This window comes from Trypanosoma grayi (genome assembly GCF_000691245.1).
Source record: "Trypanosoma grayi strain ANR4 Tgr_7_V1, whole genome shotgun sequence".
In the NCBI taxonomy this organism is placed as follows: Eukaryota; Euglenozoa; class Kinetoplastea; order Trypanosomatida; family Trypanosomatidae; genus Trypanosoma; species Trypanosoma grayi.
In genome coordinates, this window is record NW_008825626.1 from 32,356 (window position 1) to 51,952 (window position 19,597).

Below are 19,597 nucleotides of genomic sequence, written 5' to 3' on the forward strand. Positions count from 1 at the left end.
GCGTTCTTCCTTTGTATTCTAGTGAGGCTATTCCTAATAATTTTGTAAGAGCACACCAGTAAGCATGAAGGTATATGACATTCTGGTGCTTTTGCTATTTGTATGCCTTCTTTGCGTTGGTGTTGTGCCAGTGACGGCAATTCACGAGGACGAGCAAGGCCTCCGTGATTGGATCCGGCGTTTTGTTGGCCACGTGGAGCACGCCACTTTCCATCCCGGGCTGAAGCTCAACCACGTCTACGTGACGACAGCGCAGGGAGCTGTTGCAGCCCTGTCACTCAGCGATGGGGACCTTCAGTGGCGGAAACTTCTCTCCGAGCCGCAGGTGTGTGTGGCGGCGAATAAACAAGAAATTGTGGTGTCGTCTCGCACGGGCACGGTGCATGTCTTCGACGCTGCAACCGGAAATCTTGCCTCCACCTTCAAGTTGATGTTGCCAAACGGTGCCAGCGTTGGTGCATGTGCGACTGCTGGGAAAGTCATGAAGGTCGCCGCGGTGGACACTTCAAAGGCGTACTTGTATGAGTTCGATTCGGCGACAGATGAGGAGGAGATCAAGCCCAGAATCGAGTTCTCCATTGGGGTCGGTGCGCGCGAGATTCGCATCAGCGGCAATCATCTATGGGTGCTGCGACAGACCACTGCTGACCGCTACTCCCTGGAGGGCAATGTGGAGGTGACAGGTGTGGAGGGTGGAAGTGGCGCTGCTGTCACTGGCAATGGTGAGGCGGTTATTTTCACTTCGGCGAAGGTGACTGTGGTGCGGAACCCCCCAAAGGTGGAGGAGGCCATCAACTGCAACAAGTGTGGTGTTGGCGTGCTTGTCAATACCGCTGGTGCTTTCGGAGGCCAAGTTACAACACAGACAGAGCAGGACGGCTTCTCAGTCGTATTCCCCACCTCAACGGTACGTGTTCCGTACCTCCATGGCGATAATGGCACGGCTGCTGCTGCTCCCGTTGTTCTTCTTGCAGTACAGGATGCTGAGCATGGTGCCTGTGCACTTGTCCGTGCTGCTAATGGCCATCTCCTCGCGGTGGCGGAACGCACCGGTACAATGTGGGAGCGCATGGAGGGCCTTGCTCAACTCACCGCCATGGTAATTGCTGACAATCCATTGCATGAGGACCACTTTTCATTCAATAAATTGGCATTGGTGGTCTCCACCTACGGTGTTGTATATGCCGTTCCTATTGCCGACATGGGACTTAACATCCGCGTGCTGGCTGATATATCCGGTGTGATTATGCAAAAGACGGCCGCTGCTTCTATGGCATCCGTGAAGATCGAGCGGGTACTCTTATCGGGGGCAAACACCATTACTGTTGTTGCCTCCTCTGGTAATTCACATGTGACCTTGAGTGTCGACACAGCCACAGGCGCTGTGAAGGACACCAAGACGTACACAAATGCCCTATTTGTTGCACCAGCATTTACTGTCAAGCGTTCACTTGAAGTTGAGGGAAGTGCGCCTTCTTCTCAGCAGCATGTCTTTGCGATGAACATGAGCTCCGGCCGCATTGAAGGGTATGTGGTGTCCACTTCGTCGAGTGCCACTCCCCTGTGGACGGTGCGCATGCCTTACCCCTTGGTTGCCTACGCGACGGGTGTGGATGCTCTTCGCACGACTGTCATCAACCACCTACGCGTTTTCCCGAACAAGAGTACTAGTACAGACGAGGTGCGCCGCAAGTACCCTACCCGAAATGTTCTTGTGGTTGCCCACTACGAGCCATCCGAGGAGGAGTTGACTACGCTAGTCATCACTACCATCGACACCATCACCGGAAGTGTGCTGGGGTCGGTGCGTCACCGCAACGTGGAGGGGAATGTACACCTCCTTATCGTGGAGCACGCCGTGTTGTACCACTTTATGGACGCGGAAAAGATGCGTCACTGCTTAGGTGTGTGGGAGATGTTTGAGGAGGAGTCTGGTCCAGTCCTTCGGAAGGATGCTGGCGCCACCCTGCCGCAGGTGATCGCGTCCTTTTTCTTTCGCTCCAAAAAAGTTTTCAGCTCACGTGCAACCCGCCCCCCTGCGGTGACAGCAGCTGTGCTCGGCATTAACGGCGGCGAAGTGGCCACGATGAGTGTTACGGCATCGTTTAATGGCATTGCGCGCAAGAGTGTTGTGCTCGCCTTCGAGTCTGGCCGTGTTGCCACAGTGGAGCTAAACAGACTGCTCGCGGGTGGCCAGCCCCCGTTGGACGACAAGGGGAACCAGCTGACGCACGTGCTGATCCCGAGCACTGCCCTCGCCACGCACAAGTACCGCGTCGCCAAACCGAGCCTCATCACAACGGGCCCGACCAACCTGGAGAGCTCATGCCATGTCCTGGTGTCGGGGCTGGACCTCTTCTACGTCCGCGCCTCTTCCGGGAAGGCGTTTGATCTCCTCAATAGCGACTTCAACAAGGACCTATTGATAATGCTTACCTGCGGCCTTGGCGTTCTTGCCGTTGTGGCGCGGTACTTTGTCATGCGGAAAGGACTCAACCTGTTGTGGCGGTAATCATCCTGTGAAGCAAACGGCAAGAAGGGTAAAGGAGCGAAACAAACAAACAAACAAACAAAAAAAGGATGAATGAATGAGAAGTATAAATAACAGAGGTCTGCTTCGTGTGCCGTGTCTGTGTGTGTGCGGAGATATTGGATAGCTAGAGAAAAAAAAACGATGAATTCCCAAGTGACTCCTGAGAGGAGTCTTTTAAATTAATTTCGGCACTCCTCCTTTACAAAAAAACAAAAAAAAAACAAAAAAAGAGTAAGTACGTGTTTTTGTTTGAGGTGTCTCTCGGGTCCTGCTCTTCTTTTCTATTAGCTTGCCCCACGCAGGAGGCACGAACGGAGTGCGGAGGCGGTAGGTGGCTTAATCTGGTGCCTGTTCAAGGCTGAAGTGTATGCCTTACAACTTCGTCAAGCCGAATAGGGATCCCGGGGCCGTAGACGATGACGAAGAGATGCGGATTCAACAGGAGTTGATTTCCTGGCGCCTGCAGATGCGTGAGGAACGGCAGCGACGTCTGGTCGCGGCTGCTGCAAAGGCAGAACGGGCGCAGAAGCATATGAACCCGCCTACAGCCGGTGAGTCCTCTTCAGAGTTAAAAGTGGAATACCGAGGAGAACCAGCACGCCATTACGACCCTACAGCATTGCAAGAGTACCGAAGAGAATTGAATGAAATGATGTGTACACTGGATGGTGGTAAAAACACTCACTGGTACGCCGCGACGACGGCTCAGCAGCCCCGCCGCATAAAGCAAAAAGGTGTCATATATCATGAGGCGCGAAGTGTGCTTAGGGGATACATTAATCGTCCAACGCCGTCCATCCCTCAGTCTGTCCGCAAGGCCCCCAATGGGGCTCTGCAGGCATACAGAGACGCACTTGCAGTGTCGACAAGGGCGTACTGCGATGCAGCGGGTGGTGCCACCCCATCGTCGTGGCACAAGAGACCGCTTCGCAGCATCAGCGCCTGTGAACGCCGTGGGGGGACGTTGGCACCCGCTCCTGTCGCAACGACACGGTCAACAACGCTGCGAAAGAGACACACGGAACACTCACACACGGGCCAAAACTATGGTAGGGACTCCCCGTTGAAGGCCAGCAAAGCCCACAGGAAAGGGCAAACAGCTCGGCTGGAGCATTTCTCTCCGTCGAAGCTGGGGCTGACCAAGGCCTACCGTGACGCGATGCAGAAAGGACACCAGCCGTATCATGTAAGGACGTCTCAGTCTAGAGAGGAACTGTCCCAGTATAGTGACTCATCGTCGTTGTGCCGTGGAGGGCGGAAGTCTGTGACGCAGCCGATGGCGCCGTCGTCCCCCTTAGAGTCCCCCCAGCCTCGGCAGCCGACGGGAGGGCTGTACGCACGCCGAGATGAGAAGTTTGCGGCCTCAGATCAAACCTACATGGATGCACCACCAGCAGCGGAGGCGGTAGATGTCTCTCCCTTGACTCCTGCGCTTGGTGGATGTAATACTTCGATTCAAGGCGAGGAACGCCCTAGGCGGGAGCCGTCGCCGCTGCTGACGGATCTTCTTAGCAAGCTCGCACTGCCGGCACCGTCGCTCTACCGTCCGGACCTGTTTCAGGGCCACGCACGTGCCGACAATGGGCCCGCGGCTCGGTCGATGCAGCCGCAACCACGGTTGTTTGAAGATACCACCTCTCTGGAGCGAAACCTTTTCAGCGATGAGGCGCATAAGCGGTGACAAGCAGTTCAACATTTTTTGTATGCTGAAGGGAACTGTGCGGGATTGGGCGGTTCTGTTGTGAGAGCGGCCACGAGATATTTCTTCCTGATGCCGTGCTGCACTCGCGTCTTCTATACCTATTGCCCGAAGGAAGAAAAAAAAAAAGGCGGCGGGGGAGGGAAGGGGGGAAGAACGAGAGAGGGAGTGAGGGAGGAAGGGAGGGAAAGAGAGAGAGCAGAGAATACTTGAACAGAAGGAAGTAATAGCAAGAACAAAAAAAGGGGCTACACATGAGCTCATTGGCAAAGGGTTTTTGCGAGAGTGCGTTGATGGGCTCTCTCCCCAGCGGGACAGGGGAGGGTTGGTCTGCGCGGTGGCCGTCCCCCACACTACAGGTGGTGGACATCCAGCGCTATCCAAAAGTGGTGGTGCAGCCCTCTGTGGTGTCGCGCTTCTACCTCGCAGTGTCGGACTCCGACTCGTTGTTGTGGCTTGTCATTCCTCCCGGGAGCGAAGTGGAGGAGCTTGTCCATACGTTTCAAATCGAGGTGGGATGCTGCATTACACTGATCGATTACACTGTCATTACGGCCAAAAATGGATTGAATGTTGTCGTGCCGGTGTCTATCAGTTACTCTGGGACGCAGCTCTCGCTCATAGGGAACCCGACGTTTGATTCTTCTCTTTTCTCCTTGTCGAGAGAGGCGCTTACCAACCGACGGGGTTCTGCAAGACTGGGTACATTCCGCGCGTCTGGGAAAAGCACGACACTGAGCCTGAGCTACATTGTGGAGACTGAAGGAGAGAGCTTGGGTGACTTTGCTGTTCACGTGCGCATGGTGTGGAAAGGGAAACAACGTCAACTACCGATGGGTGGTGCAGTCGATCGATTTGTATTCGATGGTGTGGGTGTTGACAGTAAAGGAGACGCGATTTGGATGTCTTTTTTTGGCAGCTCTTTGCTGTACGATGTTTTTTCGGTAGATGACTGTGTGCGGGCCACAAACGGCACACTTATGAGCCGCGGTGATGCCAACGAGTTGTTACGACTGCAGTTTGACGAGCGGTCCTCTGGCGTCTTCTGTGATGCGGAGGAGAAGGAAAAGGAGGAGGAAGGCGCCATTCCAAAGTGCCCTCAGCGCATGTTTGGTGCGCGAGCGGTGAAGGACGTCTTGGAACAGGGCACCATTGGTGATATTACCTCAGTAGAAGGTGTGGTGGCGACAGTGTTTCCGGCCGCGTTTGTGGACACGAGACGCGGGCGAGTGGAACGTGCCGGGGTTTTGCTGCGAGACTCGACCTCGCCGTGGCGTACGCTCGACGTGACGCTCTGGAGCGAGCAGGCGCGCGATGTACGGCCTGCGGTGGGCGATCGGTGGTGCTTCTGCGGGTTTGGCGTCTCAGAATACATGCGCCGCCTAACACTCTCCAGCAGGTATGCGAGTGCTGCGTTTCAGATGCAGTCTGGACCGGCGAATCAGCAACACCAGCAACAAAAGCAACAACAACCTCAACAGTGGGGCGACTGCCTCACCGAGCAAGCAAGAGCTGACAGCATTCCTCTCAGAGATACGCTGCAGGCGACACTCAGTCTCGACGAGGCGTCTGAGACTCTGCCGGTTTTGGCGAAGATACAGCGCGTGAAGCTCCCACTCACATACACAGCTTGTCGCGGTTGTGGCAGACCAAGAAGCAGCGGGGTGTTTCACTGTGCGGCGTGCGGAGAAACCGCCACAGAGGAGCGCTTCGTCGTGCGGTTGGAGTTGTCGGACGGCATTCGCGTCGTCTCCGCTGTCGGCTTCGCGTTGGTTGGGGAGTCATTGTTTGGCGTCGACATTCCAACACTGCTGAGGCGGCGGGGGGAGTCGCCTGCGTTTGAGCGGGACATGACGCGGGAGGTTGTCGGTCTCCCGCTGCTGTTCTGGTTGCTGCGCTCGCCCGACGCTCTCCTGCATGTTGTCAACTGCAGACACATCGGCATGGCGCAGTGCGCGGCTACGGTCTTGGCGGCCGTGGAGCAGATGATGGAGCTGCCTTGAGCTGCTCCTGTGTGTGCGTGTGCGTTTGTCAGAGAAGAGGCGTCTTGCAATACAAACAGAAGGCTGAGCGCGAGAGAGAAAGGGAGAGAAACAGACCAAAACGAAAAAAAAAAGGGACGAGAGAGATGAAGGTTGAACAAATTAAAACCTACCAGGGGAAAACCGACTGTATCACCTTTGTATGCCTCCATGCCCAGCAGCTAATAGAATCACTTCGTTTCCCGCTCCTCACCACAGCAGTCATTGATCTCAGAGAGTCAAGACAAGGGAAACATAAAGCGAAAAGAACAACAAGAACACAGAGATTCTCAAAACAAAAGGGGGAATATCTGTTTAGTTAAGCATTTTGTATAGTAGTGAGAAACCCCCACTTGGCGGTTGTGTGCTACAAACGAGAAACTGGTGAGAGAAAGGGTTGGCATTTCTGCGATGGGCCGTCTGCAGTCGCCTGTCGCGGAGGAATGCGTCGGTGTCGCGGAGAAAACACTCACAAGGCGGTTGGGGATGACCGTTGGCCGCACAAAGAAGCGCGAGCAGGCATCCGAAATTATATTCACCGCAAGTAAAGATAGACTGACTGAGATCATGACCGCTTTCTTCAAGGATTTGGTGCGGACGGCGTGTGGCTCAGAGCAGGGCACCACCAAAGTCGGTGCTGGCGACGTCACTGTGGATGCACGGAGTGAACTCCGCACCGTTCGCTTCGCCGATGCTGTTCGTGTGCAGAACTTCAACTTTGACGAGCTGCCGAACGACACCCCTGCCATCACGGCGGTGGCAGAGGCGACGTACTTCCGCTACCTCGTTAAGCACTCGGAACTTCAGGCCTATGTGGTGAAAGACTTCCCCAAGTGCATGACGGTGAAGGGGGCGCCGCGTCTTGATGCTGCCATTGCTGGCCACGTTATCTTCTCTCTGCTGGCAGGCGAGGGTGACGACATGATACTGCGCTTGTATGTGAAGGTTATTGACACTGTACTGGGGGCGATGTGCACGTCTTCCTTTGCCGGCACTGTCCTGCCCAAAAAGTGGAGTGAACTTGAACAGCTGGAGCCCGACCAAGTGGTGGATCTCCTCGAGGACGCGCAGCTGTCGATTAATGACTTTTGGAGTGACTCTCCGCAGGACGCACAGGCTCGTGCGCAGGTCGTCTTTCTCATGACAACTGTCGGCTCCGGGTTACGTGAGTACTTTGCAAAGAAAACAGTTACTGGTGGAGGAATATTCAGCGGCGGCAAAGGCCTCGCAGAGACGGCCCTCAGCTGCTGCGACGACTGGGTTAACATGTGCCAGAGGTTGACGCTTATTGATTGGGGTGCAGTGTGGGGTGGCCGCTTCGAGGACCCGCTGCTCGCGACGGTGAGGGACAGGCTTGGCGTCGCCGTCGCTATGCGCGACCTTGTGGACGAGATCGTTGAGCTCCTCAGCGCTGCCGGCGAGACGCAGTCACTGCGAAGGGATACCCTGTGGGAGGCGCTAGAGTGTATTGACATCTTCAAAACAACACCTGCGGTGGAGCAGCAGTGGGCGATGGGGCTCAGTACATTCTACCGGCGACTGGAGCCGATTGAGCACCGCTGCGCCGCCGCACTGCGCGACTTCTTTGGCGAGCGCGGCAACTTGGCTCCACAGACAATCCTCAGCGAGGTAGTGAAGTTCCGCCAGCTGATTCGTCGCCCCATTGTGGCGAAGGAACTCGTTAGTGAGCGCGACTCTCTTCTTGCGAAGCTAAATGAGCGACTGCAGAGTATCCGCATGGAGTTTGAGCACCGGGCGGAGAGCACTGAGGACGACTCGGTGCTCGAAGAAGATGACCGCCGCTGCCAGACCGGTCGCTTCATGCCTGGCGTAGTGAACAACATGATTTGGCTCCGTCAGCTGCGGGGACGTGTGGGGGAAATGATTCACATGTGCAAGTCACTCTTACAGGATCTGCAAAATGCGGAAGAGTTTATCCAGACAGCGGAAGTGCTTCTAGAGGATGTGAACGACTACGAGTTGGAGACATTCAAGCACTGGACAATGGACATCGAGGACAACAGCCACAAACTCATGCCAGATGCCACCGCCCCATTAATGGAAATTGATGAAAACGGGAAAATGGAGGTGAACTATCCCGAACGCCTTGTGCAGCTCATCCGCGAGGTGCGTGTATTCCGAGGTTTAGGGTTTCGTATCAGCAGTGACATCCAGAAGATGGTGGAGCTTGGCATTCGCTTTTATCGAAACGGAGTGACACTCAAACAGGTGGCAAGCACGTACAATTCCATGACGGAAGATATCATTCCGTCTACGCGCGCTATGCTACTAGAGCCTGCGTTGGCTTTTGAGAACATTATTACTGCCAGTGGAGACAGGAAACTGACGTGGCGAAATAAAGAGGATGCGGAGCGATTTACAGAGAGGTTGCGCAAAGCATCACAGTCCCTGACAGATGACAACCGTCGGCTCCACAGGTTACACAAGGAGATTGGATCTATTGTGGTGGATCTTTTCAGTGTCGACCTACTACGCTCACGTGAGCGGTGGATGGGTAAAGTGCATTTAATCCGGGAGAAGATGGAAACGTCGGGATTCAAGAACATGGAGTCGTGGAAACTATTCTGGGACATGCAGCTGTACAAAGCGATGGAACATCAATACCAGCTGGGGTTGGAGAGCCTGCATGAGGTTGTTGCGGAGATTAAAGCAGACGTCGTCTACGACCAGGAAACTGGGATGGCAGTACTTCGACCCTCATTGGAGATCATCCGTGCACAGTATTACCAGCGAATCAAGGATTTCATCACATTTCCGCTGCGGTTCCGCGGGTGTGGTAATAATGATTTCTTCAAGGAGATGCCAGCGTATAATGAACGTGGTATTTTCGCAGTTATGCAGCACGCCAGTCAGCTTTTCAAGAAGGTTCAGCAGGAGTTGAAGCGCTTTCATCCCATGCTAGTCATTGGAAAGTGTGGATGCAACGGGAATCCCTCGCTTGAGGATATTGTTGGGAAGGCACTGACGGAGGTGCAGCACTGGGAACAGAGCATACGACTACTGAAGCAGAAAGGGAAAGAGATAAACGCGGAGGAGCTTTTCATCAAGTGTGGCTGCATCACACTATGCACTGCCAGCATCAAGGGGACAGTTGAGGATCACTTGTACAAGCTCTCCGAGGCCCTGCGAATAACACTGCGTCGTAGCGCAGAAAACCACTTGAAGCGCATCGACGCATTCCTATCTGAGGTCTCAACCAATTTAGACGCAAAGCTGACAAAATTGGACGAAATTGGTGCGGCCAACATTCGCTATGCACAGCTGATGGAGGAAAGGCCAACAATGGAGGTACAGTTTTACCACTTCTACAACAAAAACATGCTGCTGCAGAGCATGACAAACCATCCTGGTATACTTTTTTCCAAGACAAAGGATGAATGGGACCGGGTAATGCGGCGATTAGATACATTTGAGCGGGAGATGGAGGATCAGATCAACCATATGAAGGAAGGTGTTGAGGATGCGGTAAAGAGCTGGCTTAAAAGTGTCGAGCGCTTTACCAATCAGTGGCACGAATTAAAGCCAAAAACTGCGGAATCCCCCAACGCTGTTCAGTATGTGAAAGAGTCCCAGGAACAGTTGAAAACACTCCAAGCCAATGGCGAGGAGTGTTTGCAGCAGTGCAAATATTTCCAGATGGAGGAGCCGGATATGGAGCCACTGCAGGACCTTGCACGTGATATTGAGGACTACGCGCTCATGTGGGGCATGGTGAGTTCCTTCCAAGAGGAGCTCAAGACATTGTATGCGGAGCCGTGGATCGCGCTGCGCTCGAAGCTGTACCGTTTTGACGACTTCCTGAAGATGTGGCAGGAGAAGCTACGAGAGCTTCCGGCCAACCCCATCACTGTGCATGTGCGCACACTGCTTGATGCGTGGGGCCGCTGCGCGCCACTCTTCAAATTTGTCCGTGGTGACGGCTTCACGCCGGGACACTGGACGGAACTTTTCCGCTTGTTGGGCATTAATAACGCCACACAAGACTCACTGATGTTCGGTGACATTCTGAATCGGCACGAGAAAATCCTCAAGCACGAAGTGGATCTTAAGAAGTTGCATTCACGTGCACAGGGCGAGGCTCAAATACGTGAGGCCCTTGATGACGTGCGGTCATGGGGGACGAACGCCACCTTTGCGCTCTCACCACACCCTGACCGTCCTGGTGTGATGCTCATCACGGAGTGGAAGGACACACTCTCAGCCCTCAGTGACAACCAGGCGCTTTTGATGAGCATGAAGGAGTCTCCATATTTTGGTATCTTCGCCAGTGATGCGAACAAGTGGGAGGAGCGACTCGCCTGCCTTGACGAGTACCTGCGTGTGATGAATCAAATTCAGCGCAAGTGGGTGTACCTCGAACCCATCTTCCGCCGCGGGGCACTACCACGGGAACAGGACCGCTTCGCTCGACTTGATGCGGAATATCTACAGGTGATGAGCACCATTGCGAAGGACAACCGTCTTGTCTCGCTCGCCACCCACACAGAGTATAAGGAGATACTTCACAATGTATTGGAGCAGCTGGACCGTTGCCAGCGGGCATTGAACCAATACCTTGAAGCGAAGCGTGACAGCTTCCCCCGTTTCTACTTCATCAGCGACGACGACTTGCTTGAAGTCCTCGCACAGAGCCGTAATCCCTCAGTGATCCAGTCTCACCTAAAAAAGCTTTTCATGGGTATTCACAGTGTTCGCTTCGATACACAAAAGGAACACATATTACAAATATTCTCAATTGAAGGGGAGTCTGTTCCTCTTGAAGAGCCTGTACATATCACAGAGGAAGTGGAGGAATGGCTTTCCGACTTGGATGTCGAGATGAAAGACACACTCCGGGCTCATTTGGTGCGCTGTCTTGAGAAGGTGGACATTGGTGCCTATTCGACACAGATACTCTGCACGGCAGGGATGATTGACTTTACCAGGAAGACAGAGGAGGCCATCCGCGATGCCAAGAGCGGCGGTCTCAAGAAGCATAAGGCAAATCTGCAGGCACAACTGCGAGACTTGACGGTATTCGCTGGCGGCAACAGCGATGTGGTGGTGGGGCTAAAACTCAAATCACTCATAATGGACCTTATTCACAACATCGAGGTGGTCGATGCACTTATTCAGAATGGTATTGAGAAGGAAACGGATTGGCTCTGGCGGAAGCAGTTGAGATATTATTTGGATCGTAACAACAACTGCGTGCTGCGCATGGTGGACGCCGAGTTCCAGTACAGCTACGAGTACCAAGGTAACGCCCCTAAGCTCGTGCACACACCGCTAACAGATCGCTGCTACCTGACCCTGACACAGGGTATGCAACTCGGCTACGGTGGCAACCCATACGGGCCGGCAGGCACTGGTAAGACTGAGTCAGTGAAGGCGCTCGGCAATGCCATGGGGCGGCAGGTGCTGGTGTTTAACTGTGACGAGGGAATTGACTTCAAGTCGATGGGTCGCATATTTACGGGACTGGTCAAGTGTGGTGCCTGGGGCTGCTTTGATGAGTTTAATCGCCTGAAGGTCGATCAGCTGTCGGCGGTGTCGCAGATGATTCAGGTGATTCAGGAAGCGCTCAAGAATGGCGAATCGTACTGCCATCTACTGGGGCGCGACATCGATGTAAACCCCAACGCTGGCATCTTTGTGACTATGAACCCTGCGGGGAAGCGGTACGGTGGACGTAGCAAATTGCCAGACAATCTAAAGCAGCTTTTCCGCTCCGTCGCTATGAGTGCACCGGATAACGAACTCATTATGGAAACCATTCTATTCAGCGAGGGTTTTGAAAATGCGACAGAATTGGCCAAAAGGACAGTGGAGGTGTTTAAACTCGCCAAGGGTTTACTTTCGTACCAGCAGCACTACGACTGGGGGCTACGTGCTATGAAGGCTGTCATGCGGCTCGGTGGTTCGTTGATTCATCAGTACTTAACGGACCGCGTTGGAGGAAAAGTGAAAGAGGAACCGACAGAGGTATTGCAGAAGGAGAGTGAGATTCTCATTAAATCTCTCCGTGTCAATACACTCTCCAAACTGACCTTTGAGGACGCAGCATTGTTTAACAACCTCATCGCGGATGTGTTCCCTGGTATTCCAATGAAGGAGATTGACTACGCGGAGCTTAGGCCTGCCATTGAAGAGTCCATCAAGGAGATGAAGTTGCAGCTCGTGGAGTCGCAGGTTCAAAAGATTCTGCAACTCTATGAGGCACTGAAGCAGCGTATGGGTGTTGTGCTGGTAGGACCAGGTGGTAGCGGTAAGAGTACGCTGCTGCGCGTCCTTCGGCGGGCGATGCAGCGACTCGGGGTTTCGGTGCCGCTCTATGTGATGAATCCCAAGGCAATGCCGCGCACTCAGCTTCTCGGCCATATGGACAATGATACACGTGAGTGGTTCGACGGTGTACTTACTGAGGCGGCGCGGAAGGTGGTGAAGGAGGAGAACACTGTGCGCTCATGGATTGTCTGCGATGGTGATGTGGACCCAGAGTGGGTAGAGTCCCTCAATTCTGTGCTGGACGACAATAAGTTGTTGACTATGCCAAATGGTGTGCGCATTCAGTTTGGCGATAATGTGAACTTCCTATTTGAGACCCACAACCTCGAATTTGCGTCACCGGCCACAGTGTCACGCATGGGTATTATATACCTCTCAGAGGAGGACGTGGATCCAAAGATGATGGTTGCCACGTGGCTACTGGATCAACCGGACGAGTCCCGTGAGCAACTGCGGTGCTGGATCAACGAATACTTCTACAAGGCCATTGACAGCCTTCTGGAGACGGGCAAACTCATTGTGGAGACGACTCGGACCGGTCTCGTCGCCTCTGGACTCAGCCAGTTACAGCGCTGCAATAACAAATTACAGTTTACACTTGCACTTGTTTATGGCCTGGGCTCGTACTTGCCGGAGGAACATCGACGGGACTATGCGAAGGATATTCACTACATGACAGGGGAACGAGTCCCCGACCCAAAGAACTCGCTTAACGTCTACTATGATACCCAGTCCGATGGGTACAAGATGTTTGAGTTTCAGTCCGCCTTCGACCTCGCGGTGGAAGACCTCTACCGCCATCCGATGATTGCCACCATCGATTGCCAGCGAAATATGGAAATTATGCAGGCGTGGACGCGGCCGCTGCGGCCTGGTGTCTACCGTCCTTTTATTATTGTTGGGCCCGAGGGATGCGGTAAAACGATGCTTCTCAGCAACTTGTTCAAGGGCATCGCCAACACACGTGTGTCAACCGTGAATTGCTCTGCTCAGACTGAGGCGGTGCACGTCATTCAGAAGCTGAAGCAGACATGTCAGATGTTTAACACAAACCAAGGGCGTGTGCTGCGCCCTAAAGACGCGGAACGCCTTGTGCTGCTTCTAAAGGATATGAATCTCCCTAAACCCGACAAGTATGGGACTGTGCAATTGCACTCGCTCCTGCAGCAAATTATTCTATACAACGGCTTCTATGACGCTGATTTGGAGTGGATCACGGTGGAGCGAGTGCAGATTGTTGGAAGCATGAATCCGCCCGGTAGCATGGGCCGTTACCCCGTCGCCCCACGTTTCCTCGCCATTGTGTCTGTGCTCGCCATGTCGTATCCGACACGTGACTCCATGCAATCCATCTATTCAGAGTTCTTTAACATCATGATTCAAAGTCACCAGTTGCACTTTAATTTACCTGGAAAAGGTGCAGCTGATATTGCACGTGTTATGACGAACGTCTACGAGGCCATTTCTACCCGCTGCACTGTTGACGTCGCTTCACACTACATCTTCAACCCGCGTGACGTCACCACGTGGGCGCTCAACCTGCTCAACTACAAGTCATCCGATGTGCCGGACGCCATCGGTTATGAGGGTCGGCGTATCTTTATTGATCGCCTTGTCTCACCAGAGGAACGCACAAAGCTTTTCAAATTAATTAACGACAATTTACAGTTCCTGGTGGACCGCAGAGGTAGCTTAATGGAGAAGGAGGTGACATACTATGTCTCGTGGATGGATGCCTCATCGCCGATGCCGTCAGTATCATCGTCATCAGCATCGAGGATACGGAAGCTCGCTGCCACAAGCATGGAGGAGCTCAAGAAGGCAGCAGAGAGCCTTGTCCTCAGTTATTCCAGAGAGTTTGCAGAGTTGGATGTGCAGCTCATCCCGGAAGTATGCGCGTGGGTGGCACGCATCGACCGTGTCTTATCGCAGGAGCGTGGTAACCTCTTGCTTGTTGGTCGATCTGGTGTCTGTGCGGCTGCGATTGTCCGCCTTGTCGCGTATAGCCTTCGTATGGAGGTTGTCACGCTGTCCATCACACGGGACTATGGCATGAAACATTTCAATGCGGAACTTAAGTCCGTCATGTCGAAGGCTGGTGTTGAAGGACAACATGTTGTGTTGCTCCTGGAGGATCACCACTTGAGCAGCAACCCTCTATTCCTTGAGATCATTAACTCACTGTTGTCGTCGGGCGAGGTGCCCGGCCTCTTCACGCACGAGGAGTTGGAGGCGCTGCTCGGCCCTCTGAAGGAGGAGTCAGTTGGCGAGGGCATGAGTCCGTACGAGTACTTTGTTGACCGCATCGCGCGTATGCTACATGTGTGTGTTGTGATGGATCCGACAAGCCCAAAGTATGAGCTGCAGTGCCGCTCCAATCCAGCTCTATACACACGCTGCAACGTGTACTGGATGGGGACGTGGCACAGCGACAGTCTGAAGCTAATCCCACGGCTCATGATGCGAGACGTCTTCAAGGCGATCGATACACGGGAGGACAAGAAGGATTTTAGCCTTACCACAGAGATTGTGCACATCCACCGCGGATTTGCTGACAAGTTCTCCCCCCAGCACTTTAAAACGCTATGCCTCACCTACCAACGCATCTTCAATGAGAAGAGCAGCTCCATCGCAGATGGTCTCACCCGCCTTCAAAGCGGCGTGTCGAAACTCGATGAGGCGAAGGAGAACGTTGACCAAATCGCCTCTGACGTTGCAGACAAGAAGAAATTGATGGAAGTAAAGCAGCGCGAGGCTGACGAGGCGTTACAGGAAATTCAAACCAACATGGAAGATGCTAGTGACCAGAAAAAGAACATCCAAAAAATTCAAAAGGGCCTCGAGAAGGAACAGAAAGCCATTGAGGAACGTAAGAGTGTCATTGAGGATAAACTCAGTGGCATTCAACCAACACTTGATGCTGCCCTCGCAGCGGTACGCTCCATTCGTTCTGAACATTTGTCAGAGCTAAAGTCAATGAAACAACCCCCAGCTGCTGTTCAGGATGTCATGGAGGGGGTCGTAATTCTAACCGATAGTGGTCAGAGCAGCGAAACAAACTGGGCGGCTATTCGGAAGGTACTCGCGGGCGATATTAAGGGTCAGATCCTCAACTTTGACCTCGATAACGTCAATGAAGGCGTGCGCAATAAGGTGGAGCGCTTCATGCAGAGCCACGAAAATTCCTTCCGACGCGAGGTGATTGGCCGCGCGTCAAAAGCGGCAGCGCCAATGGCAGAGTGGCTTAAGGCGGTGTTAGAGTACAGCAAGGTCCTCGAGACGGTGGCGCCTATGCGGGAGGAGCTGCGAGGCTACGAAGCGAACCTGAAGGCTGGTAACGAGAAGAAGCAGAAATACGAGAAGAAGCTGGCCAAGGTAGAGGAGCGTGTTGAAGACCTCAAAAAAAAGTTTGGCGAAAAGACAAAGGAAGCGGAGCGACTCAAGGACCGCGTGGAGCAGGCGGAGCGGCTCTACGCAAGCGCACACGACCTCCTTGAGAAACTCGCGAGCGAGCACGATCGGTGGGCGGCACAGAGCAAAGCCATACGCGCAGACCAGCACCTGCTTCCGAAGCGCTGCCTCCTTGCCGCAGCGTTTGTACTCTACCTCGGCAACGAGGCAGAAGATGTGCGGCGCCGCACAATGGAAGGGTGGAAGGAGCGCTTAAAGCAAGTCAATGACTTTAACTTCTTCACCTTCCTACGGCCAGAGAGCATGCAGCTTCGCTACAAGGCGGAGGGACTACCGGGTGATGAACTCTCAATGGACAACGCACTGCTGATACAGGAGCAGGTGACGACACCGCTGATTGTTGATACCTCCGGCCAGGCTGTGAGCTGGTTGCTCAACAGTCTAAAGGGACGTGGGGTCGCAGTGGAGGTGTGCAGCATCTCTGACGAGCGCCTTGTGTCTGCGCTTGAGTTGGCTCTTCGATTTGGCAAGAGTTTCGTCCTCACGGATGTGGACCAGCTGGAGCCATTCATGTACCCACTGTTCCGAAAGGAGTTGCGCACTGAAGGGACGAAACGTGTCATTCAAATTGGTGATCGCCGCACTGTGGACTACGCCGACGGTTTCCAGCTGTACCTCGTTACACACTCTGGCGACCTGCGTATTCCGCCAGATGTGCTAAGTCACCTGACGCCTATCAACTTCTCCATTACGCTGAGTGGCCTTGAAGGACAATTCCTTGGGGCAACGATTCAGCACGAGCAGCCAGAGTTGGAGAAGGAGAAACTGGAGGTGCTACAGAAGGAGGAAAAACTAAAATTACAACTGGCCAATCTCGAGGAGTCGTTACTAAATGACTTGGCCAATTCGAAAGGATCACTGCTGGAGAATAAGACGTTGATAGACTCGCTTAATGAAATCAAGACACAGGCTGCTGAAATTGCGGAAGCCCTGGAAAAGTCAAGGCAAGTGCAAGAAGAGATCGACACAAAGCGTAATGTGTATAGGCCCTTCGCCACAACTGCCAGTGAGACGTTTTTCATTGTTAAGAGCCTCAATGGTCTCTCGCACATGTATCAGTTCTCCTTCAACTTCTTTATGGGTATTTTCCATGACACTTTGCGGCGCCACGCAGAGGACCACACCGACGCTGAAACTAAGATTGAGGCTCTGAAGAAGACTTTTGTGCGTCTTGTTGTTTCATCGGTGTCTACGTCATTGCTGAAGGAGCACCGACCCGTCTTTGGTATTCATCTTGCCCGTTCACTTTACCCCAATGAGTGCACGCCCGCCGAGTGGGATTTCTTCCTTGACCGTGTTATTGCATCTGAGGTGAAGAAGAATGAGGTTCACGTGCCAACATGGGTGTTGCCCGATAGCAAGGACCTCTTCCGCTCTTTTGCCGTGCTGTTTGAGTCGCTGGTATCAAAGATGAATCTACGGGAGGCAGACGTGTGGCTACAGTGGATGCGCGCGACAACGCCGGAGGTGGCGTACCCAAGCTTCATTGCGAAGTTGACAAATTTCCAGCGGTTGCTCATCGTGAAGGTGCTCCGGGGGGATCGACTCATCGCTGCGGTGAATCGCGTTGCCTGTGAATTGCTGCACGTGAAATCATGGGGCGACAACAACACATTGGCTTCCTTCATCAAGCGCACCGAGGCAGGCACGCCCGTTTTGCTCATCACAACAACGGGTGCGGACCCCTCACAGGAGCTTCAGGGCATTGCGCACCGCAAAGTCGGCCGTGAACGGTTCCATCAACTGGCAATGGGTGGTGGACAGACGGAGGAGGCGATTCGATTGCTCCGTGCCTGTGTAGAGAAGGGCGATTGGCTTTTCCTAAAAAATCTGCACCTTGTGATCCCGTGGGTGCCGGTGCTGCAAAAGGAGTTTAATCTCCTTAAACCGGACCCTAACTTCCGCCTATTCCTTACAAGCGAGACCCACGAGGAGTTTCCATCGATTCTTCTGTCCCAAAGTCTAAAGATCACCTTCGAGGCTCCACCAGGTGTACAGCAGAACCTCCTCCACACGTACAAGGATTGGGAAGTCGCTACCTATGAGGCGAAGGGGACACAGAGAGCGGAGTTACTCTTCATTGCTGCTGCATTCCACGCCATTATACAGGAGCGGCGTTCGTACGTTCCCCAGGGATGGTCGAAGTTGTACGAAGTGACCTCCGCCGATCTCAAGTCCGCCGCGGATATTGTCTTGCAGCAGGTGAAGAACGACATAGACTGGCGCGCCATTCGTGGCATCCTGGAGAGCGCCATCTACGGCGCCCGCATGGAGAGCGACTACGACCTGCGTATCCTGCAGGCATACACAGAGCACTTTTTCAACTCTACCGTCCTTTCGAGTGCGAAGCGGCAGTGTAATCTCTTTGCTTCTGTGCGAGTGCCGGGAACCGGGAAGCATGCCGACTGTGTTAAGGTCATCTCGGGCCTCCCTGACAGCGATGTGCCGATGTTGTTTTCGCTCCCACCGAATGCCGATCGAGTAGTGCAGCTATCGAAGGTGCGTGCGCTGACGGACGATCTGCAGCGCCTCAACGAGGCCAGAGCGGAGGCGTCGCTGACGCGGGAGGAGTGGACGAACCGCCTGATGCCCGTCCTAAACACATGGTCAGAGTTGACGTTGCCGCACTCTAACTTGCTGACACGGTTAACGAGTGTGCCGCGTGAAGTGTCTCCCATTGTGGGCTTCGTGAGCGCCGAGATGGCGTCGTCGCTTCGGCTCGTGTCGCTCGTGGACGAGTCACTCAGCGAGCTGCGCCGCGTGACGGAGGGCACGGCGCTGCTGATGGAGAACCGACGCGCTGAGGCAGCGGCGATGATTGCAGGGGAGGTGCCACCGCACTGGGATGGCTACTTCCACGGCTCGCCGCGCATTCTGCCCTGGCTGCAGTCGCTACTTCATCGCGCCACGACCATTACGGAGTGGCGCCATATGGCGATGAGTGGGGAGCTAGTTGAAGCATCACTCAACATCTCCAGTCTGTTCCGGCCGCAGACATTCTTTCACGCGCTTCGGCAGGAGACGGCACACTCTATGCACGAGCCCCTTGTCTCGCTGCAGTTTGTCGCCTCTGTCTCCTCTCCACCTCCAGGTGCACCGCTTCCGGTGTGCTTGGAAGGGCTGCTGCTGCAAGGCGCCGTCCTCGATGCATCGGACATGATGCAGCCGATTGAGACAGCTGACGAGGCGGCACTCTTCTCATTACCGAAGGTGTACGTGGCGTGGATGTCAAAGCCACCAGAAGTGGGAACCTCTGTCGCCGTTCCATTGTACACTAACACAACGAAGGAGAAATTCATCATGGAGTTTTCTCTGCCATGTTCCAGCGATGTTGCTGCAAGGGCGTTTGTTTTGGCGGGTGCCTCACTCTTCCTAGAGCCATAACTCTGGTTCCCCATGTAATAGAGCATGAAGCGTTTAGAGCAGAGGTTTGTTGTTTTACTGCGTTGGGCTTGTTTTTGTACCCGGTCTGCAGGGTTAGACATATACCTCCTTTTGACGTTGTTGGCATATGTTTGAGATTTTTTTTTTATATTCTGGGCTCTGTGGCTTGGTGCCTTTAAAGGTTCTCTCCCTCTCTCTCTC

General features: G+C 53.9%; 4 protein-coding genes across 4 annotated transcripts; all 4 read left to right on the plus strand.

The window, feature by feature from the left end:
* Positions 1-64: 64 nt before the first annotated feature.
* Positions 65-2,512, plus strand: DQ04_00071160 (hypothetical protein; the record flags this gene model as incomplete). Its single annotated transcript, XM_009308049.1, has 1 exon — positions 65-2,512. One exon carries the CDS (start codon positions 65-67, stop codon positions 2,510-2,512), a length of 2,448 nt encoding a protein of 815 aa, XP_009306324.1.
* A 388-nt stretch (positions 2,513-2,900) lies between these two features.
* DQ04_00071170 (hypothetical protein) lies at positions 2,901-4,214 on the plus strand (the record flags this gene model as incomplete). Its single annotated transcript, XM_009308050.1, has 1 exon — positions 2,901-4,214. The coding sequence occupies one exon, from the start codon at positions 2,901-2,903 to the stop codon at positions 4,212-4,214; it is 1,314 nt and encodes a 437-aa protein (XP_009306325.1).
* A 311-nt stretch (positions 4,215-4,525) lies between these two features.
* DQ04_00071180 (hypothetical protein) lies at positions 4,526-6,235 on the plus strand (the record flags this gene model as incomplete). Its single annotated transcript, XM_009308051.1, has 1 exon — positions 4,526-6,235. One exon carries the CDS (start codon positions 4,526-4,528, stop codon positions 6,233-6,235), a length of 1,710 nt encoding a protein of 569 aa, XP_009306326.1.
* Positions 6,236-6,664: 429 nt separating this feature from the next.
* On the plus strand, positions 6,665-19,396 carry DQ04_00071190 (dynein heavy chain; the record flags this gene model as incomplete). The annotated part of the gene is made up of 1 exon (XM_009308052.1): positions 6,665-19,396. The coding sequence occupies one exon, from the start codon at positions 6,665-6,667 to the stop codon at positions 19,394-19,396; it is 12,732 nt and encodes a 4,243-aa protein (XP_009306327.1).
* Between the last annotated feature and the right edge of the window lie 201 nt (positions 19,397-19,597).